Source organism: Lepisosteus oculatus, chromosome 1 (genome assembly GCF_040954835.1).
Source record: "Lepisosteus oculatus isolate fLepOcu1 chromosome 1, fLepOcu1.hap2, whole genome shotgun sequence".
Classification (NCBI taxonomy): Eukaryota; Metazoa; Chordata; class Actinopteri; order Semionotiformes; family Lepisosteidae; genus Lepisosteus; species Lepisosteus oculatus.
The window spans coordinates 35,642,261-35,660,961 of record NC_090696.1 but is presented as its reverse complement, the minus strand read 5'-3'; the positions used below and the strand labels follow the sequence as shown (position 1 = coordinate 35,660,961).

Genomic DNA, 18,701 nt, shown 5'->3' with positions numbered 1-18,701 from the left:
TTCGGACATAGCTCTTTACAAAATGCACAGTAAATAAGATCAAAGACAAAACCCTTTGCGAATGTAATAAACCTATTAATAAAAATAGATGCAAGATCTTGGCTTTAACCAATGATATGAATGCAGCATCTAAATAAAATGAAACCGAAAGATTTCCTGCGTGTTGTTAATTCTAGCTAGTCATGTTACATAGTCTGCTTTGGTAAACAAAGTAACGGTTTGTTTTTCATGCACATGAAGCAGCATAGAGGTTTTTTTCAGATGGGTCTTCTGTTTATGCCCATTGTGTTTCATTTAAACACAACTTAGTGCAAAATACAAATGCTAAGCTAGTTTAGGCTCACAAAGGGGTTGAGCAATAGAATTTGAAAGTATTTAGGAACCTGTTATTGGTGAGACAGGCAGCATGTCTTCAATTGTCAGTACATTGACACGCTGTACATTGATACGCTCTTGGTTACATTAATGTGTCTGTGTATAAACATGAACATTACCTTATACTAAACAGAAATAGTTTGTGACCAAGTGCTTCCTGTAAGAGTTATGAATGATGAGCACTAAGTAGACTAGATGATGTCAACACTTAAGGAAAAAAAATACCTTAATGTTGTTTGTCTTCGTCACCAGCAGTAACTTGAGATGCAAAGAGATTCTTTTAAATGAGGTTAGAAGTTCTGATATGTACCAGTGTTTTTCCTGTTGGAAACAAAATTGCCTATTCTGCTGTATGTAGTACAACTCTATTGATCCCCAGTCCTGTTAAATGACCTCCATGAAGACAGTCAGTTGCTGGATTACAATGCAATTGTTGTATAGTGCTCTTCACAGAAACATCCTGTTTCTACAGTGTGTTCAGACATTAACGTTTCCTATGCTGGTTGAGGGAAAAACGTAAGCAGTGGGATTAACAACCAATACTTTGTGCATAGTAATTCCAAACTTGCAGTTATTTTGTTTTGCTCTGTTGTCTTGAAGCAGCACGCTTTCTTGACCACTATTCCAAATGTAAGTCATTGATTTACCTCTGCTAATGGCGATAGGTCTTTGTCTTTCCACCTGTGGCAGACAGATTGTCTCTAATGTTATTGTGTTAGCTGTGCTCATAAAATAAAGCTCTGCTAGGTTGTCCTCAAAACTGATTTCAGTTTACAGATACTGAGTTCAATAATAGGGGAGCACTGAAGTGTGTATATAAATGCAACAAATTATTAATTAACTGTGCATTAGAAAGGACAAAGCAAATAACAAAGTAATTAATAATTTCTTACATTTATATAGTGCTTTTCATCCCTGAGGGTCTAAAAGCACTATACATATAGGAGGGGATTCCCATTTTCCACAACGGAAGTGAAGCCTCCGCTAGGGGGTCATGGCGGCCATTATTCGCCCACGGGCAGCAGCAATTCAAGTAGAGAAGGGAGAAATTGCTCCAACAGTTGAAGTAGGTTACAAGAACTGACATCAGATTTAACATATCTTTGCTTTTACAAAGTAATATGGGATCTTTCATGGCTACATTGTCAAGACCTTGGTTTAACACCTCATCTGAAGGATTGTGCTGACTATAGAGCAGTGTTCCCGGTCACCATAATGGGGCCTTGTTCAGCCATCCATTTTCTAATTGCCTTATCCAATAAAGAATCCCAGAGAAGCTGGAGCCTATCCCTGCAAGTAACGGGTGCAAGGCAGTATGGAGAGGATCCCAGTCCATTGCAGGGCACCCACAGACACGCACACACTCACACCAGGCCCAATTTCCTCAGAAGCCAATTAACCTACCAGTATGTCTTTGGACTGTGGGAGGAAACCCACACAAACCCACACAAACTCCATGCAGAATTGAACCCAGGACCCCAGTGCTGTGAGGCAGCAATGCTGTGTCATCCCATGATGCATTGTGTTTTTTGACTCTACTGGTCCCTCAGCACCACCTCCAGCAGCAAGCTGCTTTTTCCAGAGGACTCCTATCCCAGTACAGACCAGGCCCAGCTTTGTTTAGCTTCTGAGAACCTAAGATCAGGCTACAAGGTGATGATGCTGCTGTCACCTAGTTCTTTAGCTCCTGTCTGGGGACTGTCTGTCCCCAGACAGTTCACAAAATTTGATTGTACAAAAACAAGTCCTGTTGGAGACTTTCCAAGCTCTAGCTCTGGTGATAAGATCGGAAAGCTAACTGCAGGGTAGGAAGCTGAGAAACTATAACTAGAGCTGTGAGATCAGCAGTTTTGTGTACCAAATACTAAAAACCTTTTAGTTGGAGGTCTTGAGTAGCTCACTTGATGAGAAGGTAAGTAAAGCAAAAGATCCTAGTGACAGAAGGCAACTCCAGTCTGTTGTCTGGCATGTCTATGTCTGCTTCTCCTCCAGGATTTTATTTTATGCTCTTAATGTGCCAACAGTCCTTGTTCTTACTCTTCCTATGCCATCCATAAACTTTATGCCCTGCTATCTAAAACCAGTGTCTTATAATGATAGGCATGTGCTTTATTTACCCTACTTAAGATTTAGAAAAGTTCTATTAAGCCCCTTGTTATCCTTCTTTTTTCAAGCACGAACTGCTTCAGTTCTCTATTGCTGCCCTCACTGGTCATAACAAAAGTGACAGTAAGTGAGTGCATACCAAAGCAAACACAAAATAATTTGACAAATTCTGTAAAAGTGATGCGGTGTTCTCTTTTTTCCCCCCTGAAATGTCTTCCACTTGACCCTAATCCATCTCAGTCCTTTTCTGTGCCCAGTTAAATTTCCATTAAGAAATACCACCCTTTGTTTGAAAACACGGGAGGTGTTTCGAGAGATGCTTGCTCCTGTCTAAAGTACACAAAAATAATTTTTCACATGCAAGTTTGAACAGACAAGGATTCATTCATTGGGTGATTTTCTAAAAATAACTGTGAGGAAAAATTCAAACAAGTGGCATGTATAATTAATTAGGAAGCTGATCAAGTGCATTAGATTGATGGGATATGAGGTGAAGATTGAGTATGCTTTTTTAAAGATAATGCTATTTAAAAATATATAGGACTTTGGCGGTAAGAGGAATTAATTGTGCAGGATGAATAATTCTTTTCTATGTACATGTATTCCTGCAATTAGCAGGGATACGTAATGAGTGAATTATGTATGAGTCAGTATGTTTTTCTCTTTCAATCCTTTTCTTGTCCTGACCCACATAAAATGGGGAGACTCTGCCCACTCCCTTGTGTAAATCTGAAGAACGGTACTGGGCCTGAAGATGCTTTTGTCATCCCAGACCTTTGGAAATGAGTGGCAGGGCTGAGCCAGCAATGGACCCCACAGGAGCTGAAGCCAAAAATATGTTTTTAGGGGAACTAGTTGTGGCCCTGCTGCCAATAATCTAGTAAATACATTTTCAGGCCTCTACGTTCATAGTCTTTTAACAGCTCCCTTCCTGACATTCCCACACTGTGTCATAGGCACTCATTCAGGTTCTCTACCCTCTGTCTACCCCGTCGTGTACCCTGCCTCTGGTCCTCATCTCCCTCTCAGCTGACACTATCTCAAGAGATATAGTCCTTGGACGAATCTAATCCCATTCAGTTACATTATGTTGAAATGTACTATTATTGTACCTTTGGAGCAATAGAGGAGCCCAATTCTGGTCATAAACGGCCACTGTCCAGTGGGTTTCACAGGAACCTTGGTTCCAGGAGAAATCCCCAGCTTCTTAAAAACAAGGAAAGGCCACAGCTTCACCTTAATATATTAAGCGAATAATGTAATCAATTAGGTATATTAATAAAGGGTTCAGAAGGAAAGAAAAAGCATACACTTTCTGATCATTGACAGTTGGAGTTGTATATATAGTATTAAAATGTCTGAAAGTTGTATACAGTACAATACAGTATATTACAGTATTTATTTACTTTGTGTGCTTAAAATGTAGTTAATACTGTTGTGTTAATACTGCATCAATAATGATCATATTGGAAGCTGCATTTTTTGTGCCATTTTAAGTATTTTGCCGCTTCTTGTAACCTTATAAATTGTATTATTTTGCATAATATATCTTTATTTTTATCAGTGATACACATATTTCAAATGCTACATTTAGTAAATTATTTTGTTCTTTTAAATTCTTTAAAAAGTTTGATTCCTTACAAGCAGAAAATATCTAATAGCTTGTACAACACGTTGACGGAGAGCTCAGTGTGGGATCCTTGGCACAGCACCTTTCTTCGTGGATGCAGGTGGAGGCTGTATCTGTTCGTCTCCGGTTAGCTTTGTATAATGTGACAGCAGCTGGGCTTGCCATCAATCCCTGATAAATCTTTTAGCCTCCCCTTCTGTTGTATGCGGCTGCCTTTCCCCTGCCCTGAAACACTTTAGGGATGTATGTCCAGACAGTTTGATTTTTAACATTTGTTTCCTTCTGTATAATTTACTTATGCATGAAGGAGCTTACAAGAGAATTTTAAACCGAAAAGCTGAACTCCAGGTTAAGTGAGTTCTATTCCTAAATCAGAGCACTCTTTGAGTGCCAAAACGTACATCTGACAGTTATTCCTCTTACAAACAGAACTGCAATTAAATTTGATTATTCTTTAACCTTATATTTTTACCTGTATTTCTTTCTCAAGTTACATATTAATTAAGTCTTGCTTGAATAAAACACATTTGTACTGGTTTGTTTCTGGTAGATCTATATATATATATTCTATTTTGTATATCTATGACAAATTACAAAAATATGTAATGCTAGTAATCTGTTGTTGCCTCGGAAACAGTATACAAATGTTTAGTTTTAGAATATGAATAATAAAAGAGGACTTTCTATAAAATGTGTTTGCTAAATTGCTTTTATAAAGTACATAAGGAGCATAAGAAAGCCTACAGTGTGAAACTCTGCTCATGTAGCAGTTTTTGAACTGTTACTGGATACACCTTTAAAAAAGGGCTATCCAGCAATGCATTGCTTCATATAATAGAAAACATGCTTGTCTGTCTGTGACCTGTGTTGTGCCACCGAACTGCTTTTGTGGTTAGAAGGACAGATCAAAGACTTGAGAAAACTAAATGTTGATAGTCTTTAGCCCCATTATCTAATAGTACGTTTTATTTGTTAGTTTTATAAGTTGTAAGACAGCTACAGCGAATCCATTGAGATTATCTTATATAGAAGTGCAGGGACCAGATTTAAAATATTTAAAGTAAGTGCGAAATTCTCAAAGGCTTTGCCAAAGCCAACCCAAAGGAGTTCTTTGGAATCAACAGTGAAATCTGAACCAGAGGACAAAAATTGATATTAAGGGGAATTGCTTTTTAAAACTGAAAAAAGGAGACGATTCTTTATACAAAGCTTTGTGGGAAAAAAGAATAAGCTGTACAGTCATACTATGGAAATGTATACCCTGGGTTATACACTGTGGAAAAGCCGGGATGCAATCCTTGGATTGCTAACTACTACATGGGCTGAATCTTCTTGTAACGAACAGTTCTTTCCGGACCCTATGCGGACGACACAATCCGAAGAAGTGGGGAAACACTAGGGAAACGTCATGCAGGAATACGGGGCTGAAAACAGGGGGGTGTGTCCAAGGTGCGCTGGTGCACGGGGGAGGTGTGGCCGAGGCGAACAATCCGAGAGAGTAGTCCTTAGGGAATATTCAAAACACAAGGGTAAGTCCAAAACCAGGAGATCCATCAAAACCAGAATTAAAACCAGAAATCGGGTCGGAACCGGCAGACAGGGAACAGGAACGGGAACAGAGATTAAAACCTTAACGGAACCAGGCGCTTCCAGGTCCCGGACTCGCACAGCGGGAACCAGATGCAGAGCCCGGATGAGCGTCAGCGCCTGGCTTTTAAGATGGGCTGGGAATAGGAATCAGGTGTACAGAATAAAGTCTAAAGTGAAAGGGCTGGAGCACCCTTAAGGAGGGGGGACTGTAACCGTGACACCTCTCGTTTACACTGGTTCCTGTGTTCTCATATTCTCTCTGTTCCAATTATAAAATACATTTGCTAATCTTTTTTAAAAAAACAACTGGCTTCAATGGTATGACTGTACTTATAACAGCAATCAATCAGGATTGCATGATTTGTCTGCCCATCATTCCCAAATATAAATGACAGTTTTAAAATCTGGGACTCCTTATGGCTCATATGACAATAATACATTTACTTGCCTACCCGTCAGTATTAATTTTACCATGAAAGCTTAATATGTTTTCAGAGTCAAATTCATCACTTAGATCGCATGCGGGCAACATAATTTTCTCCATCTTTAAATGTAAAGAAACCTATGTCGCCCAGCTTAATGGCTTTACAGCTTTGCTTTTTTTGCTTGACAGATTAATGCAATTCTCTCTAATGGTATTATATTGTCAAATCTCATTTCCTGCCATCTGCTATTTAGAGCTTTTGATTCCTCATTTTCACTGTGTATTCTGCCTACTGTGAGACTTTTCTTTCTCCCACTGTCCTGGCTGTTCAGGAATTTGGATGATCTAGGTTACTCTTGAAGCTACTCAGATTTTCACCTCTACCAGCAGGAGGTGTTGAAGACTAGTCTACAGTGGGCATTTTTTTACTCACTTTGTCTGGTAGTCTTGGCTTGACACACTTTGGATATTACAGCATTAATATCAACGTTGTCAGATATTAGTGCACAATTGCAAAAGCAGGCAAGACAAGATTGTGAAAAGGTATAGTACTTTGAAAAAGGATTCCTGATAAAGGATTCCTGGCCTTCCAAAGATGTCCTATTTTGTTGAATTACACAAATAAGTATTTTTGATCAAACCTGTGCCATTTTCCTGCCAGTGGAAAGCAATACATATTATTACTAGAAACCATACTGTCTATTCCAAAATCTGGGACTAGCTGCCTATGAGCTGAAAGTTTCACCACCACAATGTTTTCAGCTCTGCAAATTATTGTTAATCAAAAAACTAATGTGTGTAACTATGTGCTTTTTCAGGCTTATTTTTGGCACACTTTACCCTGCATACTCTTCATACAAAGCTGTGAAATCCAAAGACGTTAAAGAATACGTAAGTATGGTGTCATCTTTTATTTTGTGAATGAAGTGAATATGAGATGGGCTTTAACATTGCATACAAATACAGAATATCTTTTTATATTGCAGTTCAAAATGTAGCAAAATTGCCACAGATCCCAAAATAGGGAGTTCGTGTTGATAGTCTGAGAATCATGACGTTCACCCAACAAATCCCCATTCGTCTAATAGTGTCCATGCAGCTGTTTCTCCTGGGATAAGATATCAGGAAAACATGTTTTCCACACATCTGGCCCACAGAATTTGTGAAAAGCGTTTTTTGTGAAGGATAGCCAGAAGAACATATTCAACTGAAGTAAATACTGAGAAACAGGGAGAATGTATGGGATAAAACTAGACAATAAAACAGAAGGTAGAGATTAATTACCTCTTTCCATGAATTGAAAACTATGATCACACACCCAAACTGCAAACTCTCTCTGGTGTTTCGAGATGCCTGCCAGTTTGGTCAGACTGTTGATAGACACCAGGAATCAATGAAAACTGTTGCAGTAGCTTTCAGACGAGCTCAGAGAGCCCTTTCCACACCCAACAAGACTGCTCAGAGCAGCAGTCAGTGAATGCAGCATCATCCAACCGCCTTCAAAGATCATTGTCTTGGAGAACTGCCAGATTAACATGAGAACATGGTGTGCCAGCACAAAATTGAGAGAATCCTGGAGCTTCTTGGATTAATTAGTTCTCTGTAAAAAGACTGCTTGGCTTATTTTGATTCCCTCTTCTAAGTCTGCTTGCAGGGAAGCACGTATTTTCACACTAGCAGTCTAATTATACTAACAGTCTTAATTTGAGGCTACAGAGCCCTTTTCACATGGCTTTGCCTGTAGTGAATCGTTTCAGAGGTGACTTGCAAATTCTCTAGTCATATAGTGTGTTGCAGTTGTTCTGTATGGTATACAGCTCGTGCAGTGTATATGAGCGGTCGTATACCTTTCACACACAGAGAGGTATCCACATTGCTTTCAGATTGATTCCAGAGCTTTCACACATCAAGAATTTTGATCTTTTACTTTACAAAACGCCATTTTAAGCATCAAGTTGTGAATGATCTTTTTTCATAACAATAACTACACGTAAGCAATCCTGTGATCAATCTTCTCATGAAACACATAATCAAGTACAGTACAGATTGAGTTCTCTTCCAGCCCACAAACTAACTCACTTCATGCTTACTGCAGCATTCTGTCGCCATTCTACTGTTCTTACTTATGTTTAGCTTGTGTGATGTTTAGCTTGTTGTGCTTGTCTAACCATACCCTTCTGTACCACTAAACAACCAGCACTGCCTTTGACACAGGCAGCTCTGTAAGAGGCCTAAACCACCTTGTGAGGTAGCTACAGTGCCATGAAAAAACACTGTACCAATATAGGCAAGTCACACAGCACACTCTCCAGCCTAGGAGATGGTTCTGTGCTGTCCTGACAGCTCTGTGTTACAGGGGCAAAAGCATTTAATACTCTTTATTAGTGCGAGGTCTCAATTCGTCCATCTGTGAATTCGGGCATATACTGTATACAGATTTCAACAATCTCATGAGATCTCTCTTGCTCTTTGTGCTTCTTTGTTTAATGGAAACCCAACACTTAAAAACCAAATAGTGCCTGTTTAATTTAATCTTTATTGTGCTTGTCTCATTTTATTCATTTTCTCTGATAGTTTTAAATGTGTATATACAGTACATTCTAAGTTGCCCTTCATAAGGGCAGCTAATAAGCAAGTACACGAAAAGAAGAGAAAGAAGAGTTGGAGGGAAAATAGTCTTCAGCTTCTAAATTTGTAAAGAAAAACATTTATCTAACATATAAATTACACTACATTGTAATCAAGGTGAAGGAGTGGGTTTCTACCGAATCTTCCACCTTAGAATTACCTGTCCAAAGATTGCCAAGTGGAATGAGATCCTACCTTGTGCAATGTGACTGTTAAATGTTGTTATTTGTGGACAATGAGAGCTATTGCTTGTCTTCTTTCCTAGATGCAGTTTTAATTTTTTATGTTTTTTTATGTTTTTTGACAGGTAAAATGGATGATGTACTGGATAATATTTGCACTTTTCACCACAGCAGAAACTATGACGGATATATTTCTTTGCTGGTGAGTGTTTGAAGACAATACACATCTTTTTTGCATCGATAATTTATCTTGATTTTTGCTTTTACTTTCAGAACTTACGGAGCGAAATTGTGTGGAAATGCACCTCTTGATGCTGTTTTCAGTAGTAGAGTGCTGAAGGAGAAAAGTGCCTTAGTGTACTTTGGCATTTAAATTCGAGCAATTAGAAAATCATGAACTATGAATGTGCACATACTTGGGTTAAAGCACTTGAAAACCTTGTGAAAGAAATAATGAACAAGATAACAAACATGTTGGACTTTTTTCACATTGTGTCTAAATGTTGTGTTATATTATATTTAACTGATTTTAGCTGATAGTATTTGACAAATAAAGTGAATGTACTGTATGACAAGAGAGGGAAAAACTGCAGTTTGACTTCAGCTCTTCATGACATCTTTAGAATCCCAACAGCAGCAGGTAATCTGTTATGCTGCACAGTGACAGCAGTGAAGTTTTATATGAGTTTAGCCTGAAATGAGGCTGTGCAGAGGGGAATAAAGTAATCAGACAAGAATAATGTCTCTTTGCGTATATATAGTATGTGTGATGATAGTTAACGACAATCCAGTTTTATTGTCTTGTTTGGACAGTGCAGAACATTAAATTTAATGTTGTTCAGCATTAGAGTACACATTTTGCTTCAGGATAATATAATAATAATATAATAGGAAATCAGAAGGTTGTCTTAGCAAATCCCAAACTATGGGAAGCCAGGTTGATGTGGCTAGAAAACATTTTGTCTCTGACGGTGGAAATAGTTGCACTGACCAGCCATCAAATTATATATTTTTTTTTTGCAGGAAAACACGCTAACACAAATAAATTGCTCCACGCAAAGAACATAGCCATGCCTAATTTTAGATACATGCTCTAGTAAAAGTGACCAGATAATGTATACAATTTCATACCTAATGTATCCATGGGGCTGGTCACTGCTCTGTCTCATCGCAGTGCTCTGAGCTAAATGTAAATGCCTTTCTGTGTGTGTAAATAGTATTGTCAGAATCTCAGTCCCAGCAGCCTGTGAAAGCTATCTGTGCTATGTTTACTCTTAAGGAGCAGGTTGCCTCTGGCTGAAACTGTGCAGTCTGTCTGCAGTGGTGACTTCAAGAAACACAGATCTGGAGACCCTATTCTGCTGCTGATTTACTGTACATTACAGTTCTGGACTACAGGCTTGTCTGCGGAACCAGTGCTGCACAAGCCTTTATTGCCATTATAAACACACTGTGTTGTTTCTTCTGTTGTACAGCGTTTGAAGTCTCTAGTTATATGCATGATATTGTACCCTGATACATACTGTATACTATTTGTGGTAATAATAGAGTAGTACACTGATTTTGGTGGTGTGTGCTTTATTCTTTCTTTTCTTCTGAACTCATTTGAATAGAGATACACAGACTGTATTACAATGTACATTGGTTTCTTTGTCCTTATGTCCTTATTCTTATGTAAATTCACTATTTTATTTTAGAGTTTTGCCCTCCCTCCTCTTTAGGGCTTTAGTTTCGATGTCTCCAACTGCATCATCTTTTTGCATTTTTGTTACGACAGGATGATATATTTGTCTGCAGTTTTCTCACAGAGTGAAAAAATCTGGCAACAATTCTTTCATAACTTGTCTTTGTTGCCTGGGCCTATTCAGATAACAGACAGTTTAATGGAAGACATGTGACTCAGTTTTGGGTCTTTGCGACACACATCTCCGGAATCTGATTTCTAAGAGAACATAACCTAATTTAAGACAATAGAAATACTCGTCCATGCAGATATTTCTAGACAAAATGACACAGAAAATGTCACCTGTATTTCTGTTTTTTGTGGCTAAAAAAAGACCTTTATAATCTGTAATAATCATCCTCAGTTCAAAACAAATTATACTGTTCCATAATATTAATGACTTTGATTCAGGGATATGGAATATAAATGATATATTTAAAATGAATGAACTGGAAAGCATAATAGGTGTTTTAAACATATGATTGAAATATGTAAATGATGAGAACGTGTTTTAATACTACTGTACATAGAGGGCTTTAACTGAACTCCTGGCGAGGTACTATACATGTACAAATTGTATTTACAGAGCTGTTTTTTCTATTTGCCTATTAAATCTTTAGAAATACATGTTCTCATTCTTGAGTTCCTTATATAGGAGTGTAAATGTCTGCTATGACTGCTGTACATCACGGCTCTTTTTATGAAGCGAGTGGACTTCGTATAACTTCTGCTTCTCCTCTGCAGGCTCCCCTTTTACTATGAGCTGAAGATTGCCTTCGTAGTGTGGCTGCTGTCTCCGTACACAAAGGGCTCCAGTGTGCTCTACAGGAAGTTTGTCCACCCTACCCTGTCTTCTAAAGAAAAGGTAAGAGCAGTATGACTGGCCTATTAGCATTTCAGGTTTAGTTGTGAGGAGCCACTGTTGTGCAGCACACCTTGAGAGTGTATTCAAGTGGCAACACATACCTGAATGAGTGGAAGCAGGCCTTTTTTCTGTTCTGACTTTCCTTCCTAAGAACCTCTTCAGAAGGCATTGAAAATGGTTACAACTGGAGACTTTAAAGCATCTTGGAATTGCTCTCTGTGCAAGGCACTAGATGACTGTGACTTCTTTTCTCTTCTCTCCTCCTCTCTTTGTCTGTGTCTCTTTACACATACTGGGGAGGTACGTGTGAGCTTCACTCAGTAGGCTTTGTAAATAGATGGAAATTGAAATAATATAGTTATTATAGTTGAGTTATTATGAAAATATCCTGTGAAAATACATTGAGGGTGCAGAATGGCATACAAAAAACTTGTGTAATCACTTTTGGCCACAGTGGCCAGTTTGTGGAAGATAAAGTAGAAACCAGTTATGCCTCCGTGAATTTCGTTCACAGCATCTGGGGCTTTGGTTAGCAGGCTTTGGTGTTTTCTCAAGTCTGCCTGCCTTTGAAATTTTAATTCACATTATTAATTCATCCACGTGATGCAGGTTGCAGGCAGTGTAATTGTTAATCATGGAGAAAAAGATCCAATGTTATTCCAGCTCTTCTTTTTTTGTTTCTGTTGTTCTGAATCCAACAGATTCAATGAAAATTCTTAAGGAGTGAGGAAAATGGCAGATGAAAGGAATCAGGAGGAAATAAGTGCCGGAGATGTAATTAATTAGTAATATTGGACCCATTACAGAGCAGTTAACGAGCTAGTGCAGCATGGCACTTTCTTTCTCATTGAGGGATTGAGGTAAAGCAGAAAGGGAAGATGGCTATCACTCCTCAGGCCAGTGATATCCTGCGGCCAAATTTTCAGCTGCCATCTAAAACTCTTATTGAGCTAATGGAAGAATGGCAACCCCTCTGAGCTGCCCTGGAAGAAGGTGTCAGCAAACTGTAAATAATAATAGAGTCGTTTTACACAATTCCTCAGGTCTGGAAGAGTTGTTTGTAGGCTGTGGCCCTCCTGTGCTCAGCTTGTGTCTGATTTAAAAACAAAGTAAAGATCTCTTTGTCAGGACTCAGCCCCCGAGAAAAGCCAGACTGGCTGTGTACTGTGTTTCATTTAACTTTTTTATAAGAACTTAAGATAATTGACAGATGGGAGGAGGCCACTTGTCTCATCTAGACTGTTTAGTACTTCATAGCATAGTTCATGGAATATCCATTTACAGTCTTTGTTTAAGGCAAAAAAAAATGTTCATTTTCTTCAGTGCATCAGTGTAGAACATTCCTTTGAGCTCTGGGTAAAATAATTTCAGACTTGAGGTTCTTCCAGCTCCTGGTTATCCGAGTCATGAATGAATAATGGAAAACTGTAAACACTGTGCTATACCTTGGAATGTTACTCATATAATGACTGTGACAGAATAAAGTGCTGTATACCATTGACAATAAACCAGCTAAATCAGTAATGTAGACCAAGTTAGATCACAAAATCGCAAACTTACAAGTTTTCGTCAACGACTTCAAAGGCTCTGTCTTTAAACCTGCAGAATATTATGCATAGTCAAATTTAATAACCTTTGTTAAACTGTGAAATCTGCAGATGATTTAGTATTTGAAGCATGTTTAAAAAAGTCCAAAGAGTGTGTGGAACAAATTAACCGACCCTGTTGTCTGTGTGGTCAATTTTCTTAGGTCCTTAGTAGATAATGGATATTTTAGAGATGTTCTACAGTATATACTGTACAAGTATTACTGGACACTGGCTGCAAGCTGTGAGGATGCATTCATGTTCTGCCTTTCCCACAAAGCTCTGAAAAACAGAAAAATATAGTATAATCAGTGGTCCTAATGCCTCTGCATCTTAATTGTGTCTTCTTCCAGGAAATTGATGATTATCTCTGCCAGGCAAAGGACAAGAGCTACGATGCCCTGGTGCATTTTGGGAGGAAAGGGCTGAACGTGGCAGCCACTGCTGCGGTAACGGCTGCTGCCAAGGTAACGCCGACACTCTGGCTCGTCAGCCATTCTGCCGACTCATCCTGCAGGGGAGGGAAATCGTTAATGTGCTGTGCGTTCTGATGATAGACCGGGTTGATTCTTTTAGGGGAGACCTTTAAAAACTACTGTCTCATACTTACAGCAGCGTAAATATAATTCATGCAGGAGCAATTTATTATTTTAATTATTTGGTTATTTGAGCTCAGTCTGACAGGTTCATTTTCTATGTTTATCTGTTAAAAACAGTGTTAATAACAGCAGTTTATCACCACTCTTAAGATATGTTGAAGTCAAACAATATTGGCCTCTTATTCACTCAACAGAATAAGACTTGTGCTTTTAAAATGTGACAGTTGGCTCCTGGAAATCAGAATCATGTTTCCATCTAGAGTCAATTTCAAGTCTCCTTTACGCACTTATAAATAAAATGAATTACTGTCTTTTTGAACTCTCAAAATCTCACGTTCAGAGATTTTATCAATAAGAATTTCCCTGAGACATGAAATTCTTCCTATTTTAATTATTCAGATCCTGCTAACTGATTTAGATATTGGCGGAACAAACTTGCGTGTGCCGTGTACAATTACTGACTCTCTCATAGCTACTGCATCTTTGGGGTGCAGTCTGGAAGACAATGAAATCACAAATGCAAACAGAACATCAGCGCCATCCCTGGATACGTTATTATTAATCACATATGCTGGAATTTAGTTTCTTATGCATTTTGTGGAAGGGCTGGCATGACATACATATCAGAATTTCCTTTGCCCCCCATGAACTGTAGATTATCTAAGAATTCTGTTCTGAGGGTTTAGGATAAAGTATGATTTCTCTATATGCTCCTTTTTAACAATGAATTTCTGCAGCCCCTAGTAACGTGCACAGTTAACGCATGCACACTCTCAGACACCTCACTCTCAGCACTTTAAAACAGAGACACACTGCAGATACTAGATTTAGTTGTAGGTTCAAGCAGCAAGGTACAGTGGCTAAAGCCCTGCCTGGACATCTGAATTCACAGAGCTTATTGCTTATGTATAAAGCTTATAGTATGCATCCCTAGCTTATTGCATCTGCAGAGGATAAAACTAATGAAAACCTTTGAAATTCATGGAGAAATGTCCTTCAAGTCCACTGTATAAGAAGCCTCCAGGTTACATTCTGAGTGTATTCATTCAAACAAGGTGTGGTTGCTCATGGGATCAAACCAGGCTGCAAGTTAAGCTGTGAACTGAACTCAGTTGTTGTTTTTTTGTGAGCTGGGGACACCTACAGCACACTGCAGGCAGCAAGTGCGTACACAAACCATTGACTCCTCTCTTGTAGCCACTGAGGCTGGTCGCAATGAAAAGAATCTTTATGAGCCAACTTGTATTTTATGCTGGGGAAAACCTTGGTGTGTGTGATTAATGTCTTGCTGACTCTGGTGTGTTGTTGCTATACCGCTGTACGCAGGGTTCAAATGACTGTGGAGGAGCTCTTTTGTGATTCTGTTTTTATCTTTTTGAGGCCTTTTATGCGTGTAGGTGGAGCCCCTTTGTGTTGCAAAGGGCTTTCAGACCTGAGGGAAGGCCAGTAGACTAGGGCCTATTTATTACATTCTGACATGTCTAAAGTCCAGAACAAAGACACTATTTTCCGTTACGAGTCAGTGTGTTTTGTTTATGCTTTTGACATAGATTTGTCCATAGACGATGGTGTGGCAGTTAGCACTACTGCTTCACAGCTTCAGGGTCCTGGTTTGGATTTCTGGCAGAGTTATGTCTGTGTGGAGTCCGCATGTTTTCCCATTTACTTCCAGAGAGGGGGGGGTGTTCTAGCACCACCAGCACTGCCTGTGGGACTACAGAGAAACCGAGCTTGAGGGGCTGTTTGGACTCCACTAATCTGTGGCCTTTTTAGTGCTCAAAAGAAACATTTCTGAACATGTCTGAATCTGATGCAGTAAATCTTTACTTTCTAATGGTGAGCTGAGCGGTGGACAGTGTGGTGCCTGTTTTATCTTGTTAACAGTGGAGTGTGGCATTGTAATTTTATTAAAACATTTGAAGATATCTTAAGGTTACATATGTGCAGAAAAAATGGTTATATAACTTGATGTTGTCATGGTTTCCACTACCCAAGGTCTGGTCAGTGACATTTATTGTGACATTTATATGTGAAGATCTCAAAATGCATAGGCTGGACTGCTTACAAATTGGGAAATACAGATTACTATGTTCCAGTAAGGTCAAAATCATCTTGACCCAATTTGTTTTGCTGTAACTTTTTTCTTTTTATGTGGTTTTACATTAAACTAAAATCTCTGATGCATTTAGAGAACAAAAAAAACTTAGGACAGTGAGACAACAAGTGGCATCTCAAGGCAAAAATTGAGAAACTTATTTTAGTGAAGTTAAAAAAGGTGTGGTAAACATGTAAAGGGAACAGGAGAGACAGAAGTTTTTTTTTGTTTAATGAAAGCCTCACTCCTGAAATTCGACACCCTGAGCTTGACCTCGTGTTTCACAGGAAAAGAGGACCTCATTGATCAAGCAGGTTTAAGTGTCCATTACAAAATTTCCTGGCAAACAGAGTGAGACCTCGGAAAAGAAAAAAACAGCCTGTACACAGCCAGTAGGAAGGAGAGGTATTGGTTGCATTGATTTGGAAATCACACTTTTAGATTCAGACATGATTAAGTGGCAGGAGCAAAATGACATTGAAACAGCACCTATATCTTTGTAAAGGGCCAGGAACAGAGAGCCTAAATTGAGCTCCATTCTTCAAGGTTTTCTTGCTGATTATTACCTTCTTGAGTTTCATTCTAGCCACAAAGAAATTTACAAACGAATTAGGGGACTTCGAAAAGATAACTATTGTAACATATGTATCCATTGGCACATTGTGGTTGCTTAGAGTGGTTTTACAGTGTTTAGGGTAAATTGTTATGATCCTTTCAAAAGGCCCTGATGTGTCCAGATTACCAGTTCTCCGAACCAATTAGGGAGAAAGGTGAAGTGTCCCATTAACTAGTCTTCTGCTCCAAATGTTCTGTTACCATAACAACCATCTCTTCTCCACCAGGTTTCTCACCTGCTCAAAATAATCACATATTGGGAGTTTACAGATGGGAAGGTAACCATTAGCATGAACAACTAACTGCACACTAATGACCTTGTGGTTTTTTAACAAGACTTGTTTTGTAGACTGTCAGTCGTTGAACATGAAGCACAGAATGATTTCCCCCCAGTGAAATTCAAACGTTCGTCACAGAAGGGTTATGCTGTGACAGGAAGGACTAAAAGAATGGCGTAATTTATAATGGCTGACAAGGCGACCAACAAAAATTGGGCTGTTTGATATGGGATCAGATTGGTTGGTCATTGGCTGCTGCTGCTGAGCTACATTTGACACAATGAGGGTTCATTGTAAACCAGCCTCATATTACTTCTGACCCCATGAATGAATGGTGCTCAATGAAAACAATAAATCCATTTTCATATCTGTCCTTTTTTGTGCCATTAATTTTGAAAAGGAATTTTACATGCTAACTTAAAGAAACAATTACAGTTGGATTGTAAAAAATCATATCTGTAAGAATAGGACATTTTCTCTTGACATGCTACATTTATCAGTTGTATTGTGCCAAGGTTTAGCCAATCAACAAAATTATGTTGGCTTCACAAAACAAATGATAGGGTTGAAAATGTTAGGAGTCATTTTCTTAGAAGAAGTGTTTTGTAACACACTCGTAGCATGAATCAATTTCACTTTGCACTTCCCAAATATATGATAAATTAGTTCAGATGAGTAGCTGTGTCAGCATGCGTAGTCTGCAAAGGAACAAGTAAAGGTTTATTCCATGCTGAAAAGAGAAGAAAGAAAACACAACGTTACACCTGAAGAATGCTTCACAGCTGTAATATTGTGCATTCTCTCTTCTCTTTTCAGCATGGAATAAACCTATTACGTGTTCCTTTCCATATTATAAATTATATATTTGATACAATATAATATGATACATTCATTATTTCCAGAGTTTGAGTACATGAACTCTATCTTTCCATGTCTCCATCTCTTTATGCTTCACATTCTGTGTTTCATGGTACAAAATTCCTTAACAAGTCAGATTTTTTTTGCAAAAAACATAATTTTTGCAAAAACAGTAATGGTCTAAGTATAAGAATGCATCACTTTAAGTTGTAAAAATTATTAAAATTCTCGTTCAAGTATATTTAAAAATAATGTATTGAAACATTGTTTAATTAAATAGAACAGCAGTCACATTAGCAATTGTACCTAGTCTAACGGCCTGGACTGAAGTGAAGGAACTGTCAGGTACCTGACTTCATAAATGTTGTGCTTGTGGGACACATAAAATTTAGCTATGGTACTCAAGAAGGGAATTGTCTGGGAATGAGAAAACAGTCCAAGCAAGATCTCTGGGGCCATATTCACCCCATTCCTGAGGTAATAAAACTGAGCCAATTCAATTAATGCAAACCTAGAATCCCAAAACCTCAAAAAAGAAAGCATCTTAATCAGTCAGCTGTAGCACTGCCCTGTCTGCAGGGGAGGAGCTACCTCACTGTGTTGTTATCCCTGATCTTCAGACGGGGCGAGACACTGCTTGCTATGCGAGTGGTAATGACACATCTACAAGCTGATTGGAAGGAAATATGTAAGGGAAATGCATACATTATTAGCCTGCTTAGCAGACACATGTATCCAGCACAACTTGGACTGTGTGGAGAAGTGGTTAGGGTTCTGGACTCATGAATAGAAGGCTGTAGGTTCACATCCTAGGTGAGAACCTCTGTTGAATTCTTGAACAAGTCACCTGAATTGTTCCAGTAAAATGTCCAGCTGTATATGTGAGTGCAAATGTCAGTCGCTTTGGATAAAAGTGTCATCTGAATAAAGTAGGAGTAATACTAACTTACAGCATACACAAAGTTCTCATTACGCAGAAGTACTGTACAAATGAAAACATTAGATTTATTCCTAGCCTTTTCAATAAGCAGAATAAGGAGCACAGGAACTAGAAGATGGTCAGGGGCTGGATAGTCCTGATTTACGTGATTTCCAAAGATGGACAAAGGCAGAGAATGAAGGGGACCGGGATGTGGGAGATTGAAGG

General features: G+C 38.7%; 1 protein-coding gene across 8 annotated transcripts in view; it reads left to right on the top strand.

Moving 5' to 3' along the window:
- reep1 (receptor accessory protein 1) overlaps nt 1-18,701 on the top strand; it is a 45,214-nt gene that overhangs the window by 9,106 nt on the left and 17,407 nt on the right. For 6 of the 8 annotated variants that reach the window (XM_015344971.2, XM_069189684.1, XM_015344973.2 and 3 more), the window contains exons 2-6: nt 6,944-7,016; nt 9,061-9,137; nt 11,403-11,523; nt 13,463-13,576; nt 16,646-16,696. In XM_015344971.2, coding sequence (XP_015200457.2) covers nt 6,944-7,016; nt 9,061-9,137; nt 11,403-11,523; nt 13,463-13,576; nt 16,646-16,696 — 436 coding nt within the window. The remainder of the gene's footprint in view (nt 1-6,943; nt 7,017-9,060; nt 9,138-11,402; nt 11,524-13,462; nt 13,577-16,645; nt 16,697-18,701) is intronic. The other 2 variants (XM_015344974.2, XM_069189685.1) reach the window with 1 other exon arrangement.